This window comes from Condylura cristata, unplaced genomic scaffold (assembly GCF_000260355.1).
Source record: "Condylura cristata isolate star-nosed mole 26May11 unplaced genomic scaffold, ConCri1.0 scaffold00017, whole genome shotgun sequence".
NCBI classification, from domain to species: domain Eukaryota; kingdom Metazoa; phylum Chordata; class Mammalia; order Eulipotyphla; family Talpidae; genus Condylura; species Condylura cristata.
The window spans coordinates 18436162-18449116 of NW_004567118.1; the positions used below are offsets into that span (position 1 = coordinate 18436162).

At 56.5% G+C, this 12955-nt stretch overlaps 1 protein-coding gene across 3 annotated transcripts in view; it reads left to right on the top strand.

The window, feature by feature from the left end:
• Positions 1-12955, top strand: part of SEMA4D (sema domain, immunoglobulin domain (Ig), transmembrane domain (TM) and short cytoplasmic domain, (semaphorin) 4D) — a 73392-nt gene that overhangs the window by 54633 nt on the left and 5804 nt on the right. For all 3 annotated transcript variants that reach the window (XM_012726544.1, XM_012726545.1, XM_012726546.1), the window contains 10 exons: positions 3738-4062; positions 5453-5598; positions 6047-6109; positions 7630-7728; positions 8962-9055; positions 9612-9725; positions 10499-10650; positions 10903-11075; positions 11155-11311; positions 12273-12495. In XM_012726544.1, the coding sequence (XP_012581998.1) occupies positions 3981-4062; positions 5453-5598; positions 6047-6109; positions 7630-7728; positions 8962-9055; positions 9612-9725; positions 10499-10650; positions 10903-11075; positions 11155-11311; positions 12273-12495 (1303 nt within the window). In that variant the 5' untranslated portion in view covers positions 3738-3980. The remainder of the gene's footprint in view (positions 1-3737; positions 4063-5452; positions 5599-6046; positions 6110-7629; positions 7729-8961; positions 9056-9611; positions 9726-10498; positions 10651-10902; positions 11076-11154; positions 11312-12272; positions 12496-12955) is intronic.

Consider the following 12955-nt stretch of genomic DNA (forward strand, 5'->3'; position numbering starts at 1 on the left):
AGAGCTTGCACTGGGAAGTCTGCGTGTGCTTCCATGGGAAGAGCGTGCCAGGCTGGGCGAGGCGGGGAGTGGCAGGAGCCGGCGCTGCTCGCCTGCTTCGGCCCTCACCTGGCTCCTGAACGCGGTGTTGGGCTGGTCCCGGGCCAGGTGATCTGGAAGGACGTGTTTTCGCCAAAACCAGTCTAGCAGCTGAGGGTAGCAGCTGCTCCTGCCAGTTTTGAGGAGCAGTACCCCACCTTCTCCCGCGGAGACCCACGCGCCTCTGCGGGCACCCGGCTCTGGCGCTGCGTCCTGACTGCCCTTCCCAGCCCGTCCTCACTGCTCTTCTCTTTGGAACCTCCTTTGACTAATAAAGCTTTTACCAGGCAAACCAGAGCGCCCCGGCTCTGAGCACACACAGAGGTCTGGCTCTGGGCTCCAGCAGGACCTCCTTGAGCTCGTGTTTTTTTGGTTGTTGCTTGATTTTTTTTTTTTTTAAACATCTCTGTAAACTTTTCTCTCAAATACATTTTGGATTCACACTAAAGTGGAGCAGAGAGAAGGGTTTCCATATGCCCTGTCTCCATCCATCCAGCCTCCCCTGTCACTGTCCCATGTGGAGGGATAGAAGTTCCTTTTGCCCCACCACCCACCCCTCCCTCCTTCTATTCCTGCAACAGCTGATCTTGCTGCTCTGACAAGTCGCAGTCCTAGAAACCCTTACCTGTTTGTGAGCTCAGAGAAGAGAATTTCGGAGTCATTGCCATTACTGCTCGTTCTTACTGAGAAAAGGTTTTCTCGGGTGAATGAATGAGACTGTGCATGTGCTCCCTGGACAGGTGTGTTTAGAAAGCAGGAGCCCAGCCTTGCAGCTGGCCAGGCGCTGTGTGTCCAGTGTGGCGGAGCTCTGTGTACCCACTGCGGCTGGAACAAAGCTGGAGAGGAGGGAGCGTAGGGGGGACATGGGTGGAGTGTGGACCAAGGTCATCTACTGTCCTGTTGCCACGATGGAAATTTTAGGGTTTAATCTGAGTGATAGGAACATACTGAAACATTTCATTTAGGGAAATGATAGGCTTTGATTGACATTTTCTGGCTGCTGCTAGGTTTGGTGACTATATTAGAGAGAAGTTGTTTTTGTTGGGAATTGTATTTGATTGCTGGTAACAAATGCAGTCTGTAGGCAAAAGAAAGCAGGTTTTTATAATCTCCACCGTGTCATCAGGAAACCTTGGCTTTTGTGGGTTTCCACTAGCTGCTCTTATCTTCATGCTTTTAAGGTGGCTGGCTGCCAGAGCTCTAGCTGTCAAATTGCAGCTCCAGGAAGCAAAAGGAGAGAGAGAGAGAGAATGTGTTTAAGTGGCCGCCACACTGCTGTCTCAAGTACAACTGAGGTTCTCTATGAGAATGAAATGGGCTTGGATGTTGGTAGGAAGTCAGTATCGGAGGGCAAGACTGGAGGTGAGGGCTGCTTGGATGGGGCTGCTGGTGGCCGAGGTGACCCGCGGACAGGTAGGTGGGGCAGGTGGCATTCAGCGCTGTCAGCACCCTCTCACAGACCGCTCTTCCCAGGGCCTCTTGACTGATGAATACATAGGATTTCTGCGGGACTACTTAACAGCCAAGGCCCCTAGGATTGCTGGAGTGGGTCACATGCAGCGCACACGCGAAAGAGAACTCATTGCCCCAGACTGCGGGAGCTGCCTCAGACCGCCTTCCCCACTGACAGTGGAGTGCACCCCTGTGCCAGGCTGGTGAAGGCAGTGTGTGTGCCTGTCTCCCGCACGGAGGCTGGCCCTGAGAGCCAGCTCTGCACAGCCTGGGCACCCACACCTTACTCCATGATGCTGTCTCCTCTTCCCCCTCCCAGCTTCTCTTCCTGGCTTGTTCTTGCATCTGGTATTGCATTTAGAGTTAGGATCATGTCCTTGCTGTGGGGGCGTCTGGACTGACTGTCCCTGTGGATCCCAGTGCAGGGCTGACTTGCAGGCTGACGCCTGTTTCTATAAATAGCTGTGTTGGCACCTGGCCAGGCTCACCCATGTAGGAGTCCTCTCTGCTGCTGTCAAGCTGCCGAAGGGACTCCAGGAGCAGCAGAGCTGAAAATAGCACCTTTATGAAAAAGGGTGTGATTTCCGCCCAGGATGTACCAGTCCCTGGGGAAGCAAGGTGCTCCCTGGGGGAATGGGGAGCCTGTCCAGCACACTTCAAGGCCAGAAGGGGAGGTGCACAGGCCTTGCAGCAGGAAGGTGGGCTAACAGGTGAAGGCTGGAGCCCCACTCTTACCAGAGTCTCCCCAGTATGCAGGTGCCCAGCGAGTCCTTCCTGTGTGGGTGGAATGGATCTGTGGGGTGCCAGATGCAAAAGTAATAAATAAAATAGACATACGGAAGAGCCTACTAGGCCCACAATGCTGCCTAGGTTGAGCCATTCTGTGTGCTAAGCTTTGGGGGCCAGAGCAAGATTCTAGATTCTAGATTCAGAGCAAGATTCAAGATTCTAGCTTAGAGACCCGTGGAAGATGAGGAAGGAGCCCTGAGGCTTCCTGGGGCACAGTGACCTGCCTCGGAGGTTTGGTTTGACCTGGGGTGTCTGGAGCAGCGGGCAGCTGGACAGGTGCTGGTGGACAGGAGGTGATGGGGGCCCTGGGAAGCTGAGCTAGGGAGGATTGCTGCCTGTCAGACACCCCTGAGGCGAGTGAGGTCAGGGAGTGGTGGGGGTGAGGGGAAGTTTCCACAGACAAGCCCAAGGTGATAGACCTGGAAATTGTTGGCTGGATGCGGGTGGAGGACTGTGTAGTCAGTGAGAACTACATGCGTTTCCACATCAGGGAAGGTCCAGGCTACTCTGCTGTCTTGTAGAAGAGGGAACTGAGTGGGTGATGAGGGACCCTCCCTGAGGACAGCACGTCTGCGAAGTGTGGGAGCTGGTCTAACTTGATTGCGTTCCCCAAACATTGTGCACAGGGGTCTACCTCTGTGTGGGCCGGCAGCGGGAAGTGGGAAAGGCCCCATGGCCGTCTTGCAGGATCCTGGACGAGCCCTCTGTCCGGTCAGATCCCTGTATTCCCTGCCAGAGTGCCTCCCTGGTCTGGATGTACTTCAGATGACCCAGACTGGGCAGGTGGCCAGGGCTGGGGCAGGGTGGGGTGCAGTGAGAGCTGCGGCCCCTTGCTTGCATTTATCTGTTCAGCGTGGCTGTCCAGCGACCGTCAGTGCCCAGACCCTGCTCAGCTCCTGCAGGCTTCTCTGGGGGCTAGCGGAAGGGGCCACTGGGGACAGCCCATCCCGGCTGGAAGTCAGCCACCGTTCACAGCAAGGGAGCATGTCTGTACACACATTTAGCCTTTCCTCAGCCTCTGGTCTTTCACTCAGGTCCTCCTTTCGATGAGCTTTACAGGAACTGCGAAGCAGAGCCTCGGGAAACTGAAACCCTGACTCTGCTTCCTTCCTTCCATCGCCTTAGGCACCGGACACAGCAGCCCTGCGGCGAGGGCACAGGGTGCCCACTCCTCAGTGTCCCTGGCCCATGCTGGGCCCCGTCACAAGTCTGCCCTGAGTCCCAGCCAGCCTGAGGGTGAGAAGCACTAGCCCCATAATTCTGGCAGTGCTCCGTGTCTGCACGCTGTTCCCCCTGGCACCCTCAGAGTGGGTGGCTGGGATGTGAGGAGACAGCTGTGGGGGAACCCAGAGCGAACAAAGCAGATGCCGTGACCTCCACTTCTGGACTTGTAACCCCTTCCTTTTACTCTCTTCCAGTATTCTGAAGCCCACAAAGAAGAAGCAGCCATTTGCAAAGCACCGAGTGGCCCTTGACATCGCAGCGTGAGAGAGACCCTTCTGCAGTGCTGGGCAATGCGGGCCCTCTGCAGTCCTACTGCCCACCAGCTCCAGGCTGTGCTGCCAGTGCCCGTCCAGCGGCAGTGAACGGTGCCCTGCCGCCTGGCCTCCCTGCCCAGGAGTTTGCTGCCTGCGCCCTCCAGCTGCGAGCCTGCCGTGAGGATGCTGCTCCTAGCACTCGCCGTGGTGCTGGGGACAGCGGTGGCCTTTGCACCCATGCCTCGGATCACCTGGGGACACAGAGGTGAGGATAGCGGCCGGCATGTGCTGTGCGGAGGCTCCACTCGCCCTCACGCTGCTGGGGTTCCTGGCAGTCTGGCCTGAGCAGGTGGCTGGCTTGCTCCTGCCCGGGAGATGCTTCTGGACCTAGAGATGCTCACGTGCTGTGTGGCGCCTGCTGATCTGGTCTCTGAGCCCGGGGAGCCTGAAAGGAAACTAAGCCCCCCTATGCCTGGTGGTCTTGACATGTGTCCAGGCGCAGCGCCCCGGGCTTGTGCCCGGGCCCCCAGCATGGGCCATGGCGTGAGGACACTGGGCTGCAGGGGACACTCAGCTTCAGTAAGCTGTGACATTTGAAGCTCACTTGTGTCCACTTCTGCTTCTTTTTTGGGGGAGCTCGGTCCTGGATCCCCGGTCTCCCAGGCTTAGGGGAGGACCCAGAACACAGCTCTGGTCCTGAACAAGGTGGACTGACGGCTGAGAGCTGTCCACTGCAGCCTGTGCCTGTGGGGAGAGCCTTGTCAGCCCCTCTCAACCAGGGAGGGGAGAGCAGAGAGCTCAACCATTAAACAAAACCAGTAGATGGAGACCAGATTCAGCACACTCCAACTGATGCTGGGCTGGGAGAAAAAAAAAAAAAGCTGTAAAAGTAATGCCGGTGCATTTACATTAATTCTAAGTTAAGTTGCTCACATCCCCAAATAGCTATTGATGTGATTAGCCAACAAGTGAGAAAACAGCCCCTGTTTCTATTTTATAAGTTTTGGGTGTTTTTGCTGAAAACACTGGAGTGAGGCATATAGTCACTGAAAATTGTTTCTAAAGGTTTAGAGGTAAATCACTTTCTTCTTAAGATGACCGTGGATAATTATGTAGTTATGTTCTTTATGCATCTGCCTGTCTGTGGACGAGTAAACACGTATAGACAAGAGTCTGATGGGAGGCAGAGGGAGCCCTTGTCAGTATTGGGCCAAATAGACACGTTGGGAAAGTGGGGTCACACTCCGGGCTCATGTGCTGGGAGCTTACATCCCGGGGGTCACTTCCTGGGAGGCTCTGTCAGAGGTCCTGTCGCTGCGAGTCGTGTATACCGAGGCTCTGTTCTGGTGGCACGCTCCTGGAGGGGTCTCACTGAGTGCAGGCTGGGGTGGGCTGGAGCAAGTAGCCAGGGAACTTTGGCAGTATTCTGGTCAGCGTGGGGCTCTGGGCCTTCCTGGGCCCCATTTGTTGGCTGGCTCAGGGTGGAGGGTAGGCTGCAGGTTGCTAGGCCCAGAGGAGCTTGAGTTCTGCCTCTGCCTGGCAGCTGACTGTGGCAGTGGCTCCTTGCACGGTGCTTGGGGCATGTCAGTGCAGGGAATGAGTGGACACACCGGGTGTCCGGCCTCAGAGGTGCCTGATGCTAACTCTCCCCCCAGAGGTGCAGCTGGTGCAGTTCCACGAGCCTGGCATTTTCAACTACTCAGCCCTGCTGCTCAGCGAGGACAACAACACGTTGTATGTAGGTGCCCGGGAAGCCGTATTTGCTGTGAGCGCGCAGAACATCTCCAAGAAGCAGCACGAGGTAGGACACAGGCTCCCCACTCTCTTGCTGCTGGTTCATGACAGGACACTGGCTCCTCCCTGGCATCAGGCCGTCTGGCCCCATCTGGCCTGCAGACGTCCTGTGTGTTCCCAGGAACAACCTCTCACCTGCCCACGTCCCGGTGCTCCAGCACCTGGAAGATTTCTTTTGACCCTGCGAACAGCCCCATTGAGAGCCATCCAAAGCCTTGTCTTCCCCAACTCCTGGTCACCCAGGGAACAGCCTTATTTTACCTCTTATACCTGAAGTTTGACTATGAAAAATCTCCAGCGTAGAGGGTGTAGAATGAAGCTCCTGAACCATTGCTCTGTGGGGAAATACCTGCTTCGCCTGCCATCATGTGCTGTGAACTGAGCAGCTTTTATGTTAAGTGTCTCTTGCTTAAGGGCAAGTGTGCACTGAAATGGACTCTCATTCATCCCAACAGGCCTATTGGAGGGTCTCGGAAGATAAACAAGCAAAATGTGCAGAGAAAGGGAAGTCCAAACAGGTAATTTCTTTTGCAAGCTACAAAAACCTGTCGTGCGAATTTCCTAATTATTGCAACTTTGTGAGACCGCTGCGTCTGAGACACGTTCAGGCTGCCTTGTGCCGGGTGACTATGCCAGGGCCATCTAGCGGGGCCCTGCTCCTCTGTCCCCAGCACAGAGGTGGCGTCCCTCAAAACAAGGGCCAAATGAAGTCAGGCCAGAGAGAAATACGTTCTAAAGTTGAACTGAATTGAGTGTATTCAGATCACCTAAACTTGGACCACCTAACGATGTAAAATGCAGGGGCCACGGCTCCCCCATACTCCAGTAGCCTTCGATCTTGTAGGATTTCTGCATCTGTGGAAACCCCAACCCTCGAGAGTCCCCTCGGGGAGCACTGCCTGAGAGTGCACCCTGCCCCCCACCAGAGCTCAGGGCCACTGTGCCGCCCCCGCCCCCACCCCCAGGCCAGCATGCCCCTAGCGGGAGCTGGTCCCACGTCAGCCTCGCAGAGGGTAAGAGCCCTTCTGCCTTCACAGTTGTTCAGAGGAGCCAGGTTACGGTAAATTTCAGCGAATTACAATTGGCTGTTTTTCAAAAGAACAAAAAAGGCCTCTTAAAATTCTTTTTGCTGAACTTTCTTAGCAGAGTTCTAAACCCTTTAACTAAATCCCTCAGCCCAAAGTTACTTTAGGAAATGAGGAAAAATGCAGGCACTGCGATGTAATGACAGGCCGTGCTGGGAGTTGTCTTACAGCTAAATGAGGCCAAAAGCTTTGCCGGCCCTGCACAGACCAGACCAGGGGCCGCCCAGTTTTTGCGGGGGAGGTGGATGGTGAACCGCTGCCAGCCAGTTTACAAACAATTATAGCAAAAAAAAAAAAAACCAACCTTCCCTGAGCAGAGATAATTTCAGACTCTGCAACATAAAACCCAAGTGTGGTGTCCACTGGCAGAGTGAATGGGTGCCTGCGTGGCATCAGCTGTCCCGTTGGGCCATTCTGATGGGAGCGAGGTCCAGGCACCCGGCCGCTCGTGACCCTGGCTCCCCCCACCCCAAGCTGGGTGGGCCACACACACCCCCCTCCAGAGAAACAGTCTTCCCAGCTCTGTACATCAGGCCGTGGAGGGTTGGGCCCCTCAAAAAAAAGACAGTGGGGCCCTGCATAGAGTGCAGCCTGTGAATTTGTCAGCCCAGACATTGGTGTGTTTAGGGAGTGTAAGATGTTTTCTACTGTGGGTATTTCCAGAAAGCTTAGTAGTCAACTGGCATTGCTTTTTGGCCACCAGATAGTTGCTGAGTAAAGTAACTGCAGTGAAATCACTTGTACCCTGGCCAGCCTCAGGTATTGGTTTGTCCAGGGCTGAAGTGGGCCTCCTGGCCGGTCCTCAGGTGCTGGGTGAGCGGTCAAGTGTGTGGAAACGGAGCCTGGGAGGGCAGAGGACAGGGTGTGCGCCTGCTTGGCTGTGTCTGACGTAGGCGGCCTTGGCAGCTGGGAGAGCAGGACGTAGGAGCTGATGGTGCATTTCTCTCCTGTAGACAGAATGCCTCAACTACGTCCGAGTGCTGCAGCCACTTGATGCCGCGGCCCTGTACGTGTGTGGGACCAACGCCTTCCAGCCCACCTGTGACCACCTGGTGAGCTCGGGCAGCATGCTGGCTGGAGAGCCGTGTGGGGCCTGGCTCTGTGGCCTCCACTCTGCGCAACCACAGATCTTGTGTCTCTGGGGAGGGGCAGCCTGTGCTTCTCAGAATGCCCACTGCTGCCTCGCTGGACTCGAAGTCTGGGGTCCTGTCTGCAAACCTCCATAACTGAGGGTGTGGCTCGGGACAGGACTCCGGAGACAACCTTCTGTGGTCAGAGCGGCTAGGGCTTTCGGGAGAAGCACCCGTATGCCCAGGGCCTGCAGGAAGCTCCTTGTCCTCACCCTGTCCTGTGATTCGTGGGAGAGGCCTAGCTATGATTCGCTCCTCCTGGATTGTGTGCTCTTGGTTCATGTGTATTATAGGCTGAAGTCTGTGAGTCCCCCATATTCATGCTTAAGCTATAGCCCCCAGTGACAGTATCTGCGATGGTGATAGAGGTCACATGAGGCCATGGTGCAAGGTCCTGATGCAGTGGGCCTGGTGCCCGGATAGGAGGGAAGAGACTCCAGAGCTCTCTTCAACACGTGAGGACACAGTGAGAAAGTGCCATCTGCAGGTCAGGGATGGGCCTCAGCTGCTGGCTCTGAAGCTCCCTGTCCCCACACCCAGCCCCAGAGTCAGACACAATGTGGTTGCAGCTGCCTGCGATAGTGCTTTACAGCAGCCTGAACCAGCTGGGCTGGCTTGGGACATTACCACCCAGTGGTGTCTGGTCACCCACTGACCCGAAGTCCCTAGAATCCACCCCTCTAAGGAGTGGTGACATGGTACATGCATGCAGCTGTATTTTAAAGATTTATTTCATTTATGCATACAAGAGCCGGGTATAGGCCAGGGGTGTGTGGTTGGGGGAGGGGGGGAAGGATTCACCAGAGATAGAATGGGGAGCAGAACAGGCAGATCCGCTGAAATACACTGTTAAGGGTAGCAGTAGAGTAGGTCAGGAGAGGTCTTCTGTGCCATGTGGGTCAGCTCCCTGTCTGGGGACCAAACTCGTGCTGCAGTGGCTGGTGATAGCTTCATAGTGCTGTGCATGAACCCCTGTGCCTCCAGGGAGGACCTGTTATTTTAAATTGAAGTGACCTTGGTTTGAGACACTGTAGATCTCAGGTGAGCAGTCTTACATTCGGCATCTGTACACACTGTCACCACCGAAGTCGAGTTTCTCTTATTACTCCTGGGATTCAGGCACATTGTGATACCCTTTCTTTTATTCCATTGTAGAACTTAACATCCTTTACATTTCTGGGAAGAAATGAAGATGGCAAAGGCAGGTGTCCCTTTGACCCGGCCCAGAGCTACACCTCAGTCATGGTTGGTGAGTTGTGGGCAGGTGTGGCATCTGTTAAGGGCAGAGCAGGGAGCTTGGCCCCTGTCCCCATCAGCAGCCCCCTCTGCTGCCTTCCCGAGTCCCCATCCTCACACATCCCTGGACCTTCTCTTTGAGCACACGCCTGTCTCGGCTGCCAGGCACCGGTTAGATTTCTGGGAGGTTATGTTCTCACCCTCCGGTTATCCGGCCTGTTATGTGTATGCTTCTTTTGAAGGGAGTTTGTGGGGCGCTGCATCCTGCCTGGCAGTGGTCCGGGTGGCTGCGGCGGGCAGGCCACAAACCTGCCAATACCATCTTTAGATTCGCTACTTTATTATGCCATGGCATGACTGGCTTCTCTTAGTTATTGCACCAACTCTCACAAAATACTGAACACGGAGTATCTATATCAAGGAAATGAAAGGGAATAATCCAGAAGCAGAAAAGTGCTTCCCGGTGCAGGTGGTGGGCTCTCGGTGGCTTCGGCAGGCCGTGTCTGGTTCAGCCAGCCCCCACAGCTGGTGTTAATTCCCCTTTCCTCTTCCCTCCTGGGCCACTGAAGATGGAGATCTTTATTCTGGAACATCCTATAACTTTTTGGGGAGTGAACCCATCATCTCCCGAAATTCTTCACACAGCCCTCTGAGAACAGAGTACGCAATACCCTGGCTTAACGGTAAGTGGCCGGCAGCCACAGGAAGGTGTGTGTCCACCCGTGGTGGGTCCGTCCCCCTCCCAGCCCCACTGTACGTCCCCAGCCTCGTGTGGGGGTGTCTGGGCCAGTGCTGACCTCAGGGACAGGGCAGCTGCTGCTCAGTGCTGCTTCCTCGTTTCTGCTCCGAGGCACTGGGTCTGGGAGACCCGTGAAGAGACAACATGGAGCTCAGGCTAGTGGCGGGACGCCTCATGTCCCGGTGACCCCAGTGCACAGAGGCCTTCGCCCTTGGGCCCCGGAGCTTGATCAGATGAGCGCCGAGGGCCTGTCTGTGTAGGTTTCCTGCTGGAGACAGCACCAGCTGTGCTCTGAGGAGGCTTTTCTCATGGGTGCCAGCCAGGCCCTGGGCTTGTAGTCCACCCGGACACACAGAGGTGGGTGATCTGGGGCATGGGGACAACTGGCCAGCCAGGCAGCCGGAGCCTTCAGGATCCGTGTCAGGTTGTCGGTTCGAAGCAGGCGCTCACATCCAGCAAACTCCCGGAGAACTCGGGGATGGGGAGTGCTGGCTCCCTGGGTTCTGAGCTGGAGCTGTGGGGTGAGCTGAGCTGGGAGGGCAGGCAGCAGACCATGTGGCCGAAACCTAAGGCTGGCATGGGGAGCATGGGCACATCTGGGACGTTGTGCCATGAACACTCAGGACTGGAGTGTGGGTGTGGCAGGTGTTCCTGGCATGCCGCTGGGGTGCTGGCCCTCCCCTCCCCACGCATGGTAACTAGCTGTCTTCCCCCCAGAGCCCAGCTTCGTCTTTGCCGACGTGGTACGAGAGAGCCCGGACAGCGCCGATGGTGGGGACGACAGGGTCTACTTCTTCTTCACTGAGGTGTCTGTGGAGTATGAGTTTGTCTTCAAGCTGCTGATCCCAAGGGTAGCGAGAGTGTGCAAGGTAGGCCTGCTCCCCCAGGTCCTCTCTGGCCCAGCTCTGCCTTGATCACGTCTGAAAGAGCCCAGCTTCCAGCTTGCTCTGGAGGGTCCATTTACCCACCGTGTCAGTCTTCTGTTCCACACTTCAGTGCAGGTGGGGCCCGCCATGGGCAGACCAGCCTGCCCAGAGGGCGGTGGACTCCCTGAAGGTCACTGCCTGCTTGGAGGGGTGAGCGTCTGACCTTCTAGACCACAGGTGTCTTTTGGATTTCAGGGGGACCAGGGTGGCCTGAGGACCTTGCAAAAGAAGTGGACGTCGTTCCTGAAGGCTAGGCTGATATGCACCAGGCCGGACAGCAGCCTGGTCTTCAACGTGCTGCAGGACGTGTTCACCCTCAAGTCTCCGGGGAAGGAGCCCGTGTTCTACGGCGTCTTCACCCCACAGCTGTGAGTGCTGCTGGCGGGTGTGGGGGGTGCTCGCTGCATCCCACCCCCTCGGGCACTCAGGTCACCCCTTCCTCTCCAGGAACAACGTGGGGCTGTCGGCCGTGTGTGCGTACAACGTGTCCACAGTGGAGGCGGTCTTCTCCCGCGGGAAGTACATGCAGAGCGCCACAGTGGAGCAGTCCCACACCAAGTGGGTGCGCTACAACGGGCCGGTGCCCACGCCGAGGCCCGGCGCGGTGAGTGGGGCCCGAGCGCGGCGAGTGGGGCCCGAGCGCGGCTGGAGGCATGGGGCTGGCTGCCGTGCCTCTGAGCTTAGGGGTGCTGGGCCAAGCCCACGCGGAGCAGGCCTCACCCCCTCCTTCTGAGTTCTGCTATTTTGCAAGTCACATCACAGCCAGTGTTGCCACATTCTGCCCGACCAGAGGCTGCCCGGCTCCTGGGGGGTTTGTGAGTTGGCCTTACTTAACATCGTTAGGTCTGTTTAATTTTCTGCTTCTGGAGAAACACATAATTTCTTGGCAAAGTCCCCTGTGTTGGGATCAGCTACACTTGTCAGATCATCACTCTGAGTCATATTTCTTCCTCCTAAAATTAGAGCATTTTCCCCTGAATTGGGTGCAGATTTCTAGACTGGCTGGCTGGCATCCGTTCATTCTGGGGCTGGGGTGGGCCGTCACCCAGCAGACAGCTGGTCCTTGGGGCTCACTCCTGGTGCAGCCTCCCCACCGCCAGGGCGCACCGCTGGCTCCGGCCCTCACTCCAACCCTGCTGATCATGGAGTAAGACTGTGCTCGCTTGTGCTTATGAGTTCACACACATCAGGGAGCAAGGGCTGAAGAAAAGAATTCTTCACGCTCTGACTGTTAAGCTGTTCAGAATTAGGCTGTTTTTTGCAGTTCTAGCAGTCTTCTCACAGGAGGGCTGTTGAGCGTGGCTCGTGTTTACTTTCAGTTTCAACAGCTTGATTCATCTGTTTAATGTATGACTAGACAGAGAGTGCTTCACTGGGATGGAACGCGCGCTTATCTTACCGATAAATCATCTCCAAATGCTGTAGAAGCACCTTGAGATTCCTGGGAGAAAGTCACCTCAGTTTCTCCCTGTCCAAGAAGCGTCATCCCCAGCCGTTGCAGCTCCGGGGCCCCAGCTCGCCGGGCTGTCCGGGACGGCTGCTGACGCGATGGTCTGTCCCCACAGTGCATCAATCGCGCTGCGCGTGCCGCCAACTTCTCGAGCTCTCTGAACCTCCCAGACAAGACCCTGCAGTTTGTCAAAGACCACCCCCTGATGGATGACTCCGTGATCCCTGCGGATGGCAAGCCCCGGCTCGTCAAGAGTGATGTGAACTACACACAGATCGTGGTGGACAGGGCCCAGGCCCTGGACGGGACAGTCTACGATGTCATGTTTCTCAGCACAGGTGGGTCCTGGCCTGTGGTAGCAAGCCCCGGAAAGTCAGCTCAGTCTGCTGTGAGGGGTCAGCACCGCCCCATGCAGCCCCAGCAGCTTCTTAGTGGGCAAATAGAAGGATTCCTGAGAGGGGCCACACCTGTGTGGCTTCAGAGGACCGTGACCTTCAGACCACCTGGGCGCTGGCTCTGCTTCAAGCCCTGGCTCAAAACCGGAAGTTCAGGTCTGGTGGGCCCGCTAAGCTGCAGGTGAGCACACCACCTGCCGGGCTGCAGACCTGTCCTGACCTGTCAGGGAGGCGTAACTTCCTGGTAGCCTGTGGCCTCAAAGCCAGCGTCTTCAAGGATGATGAGGGGCGGTGGCTGGGCTGGGCGCAAGGCTGACAGGGCGCTGAGGTCACCCCTGTTGCTTTCTGGCGGTGCCGCTAGCAAGACAGGGCCCGTGCTTCCCTGCCTGGGGCCCCTCATGGG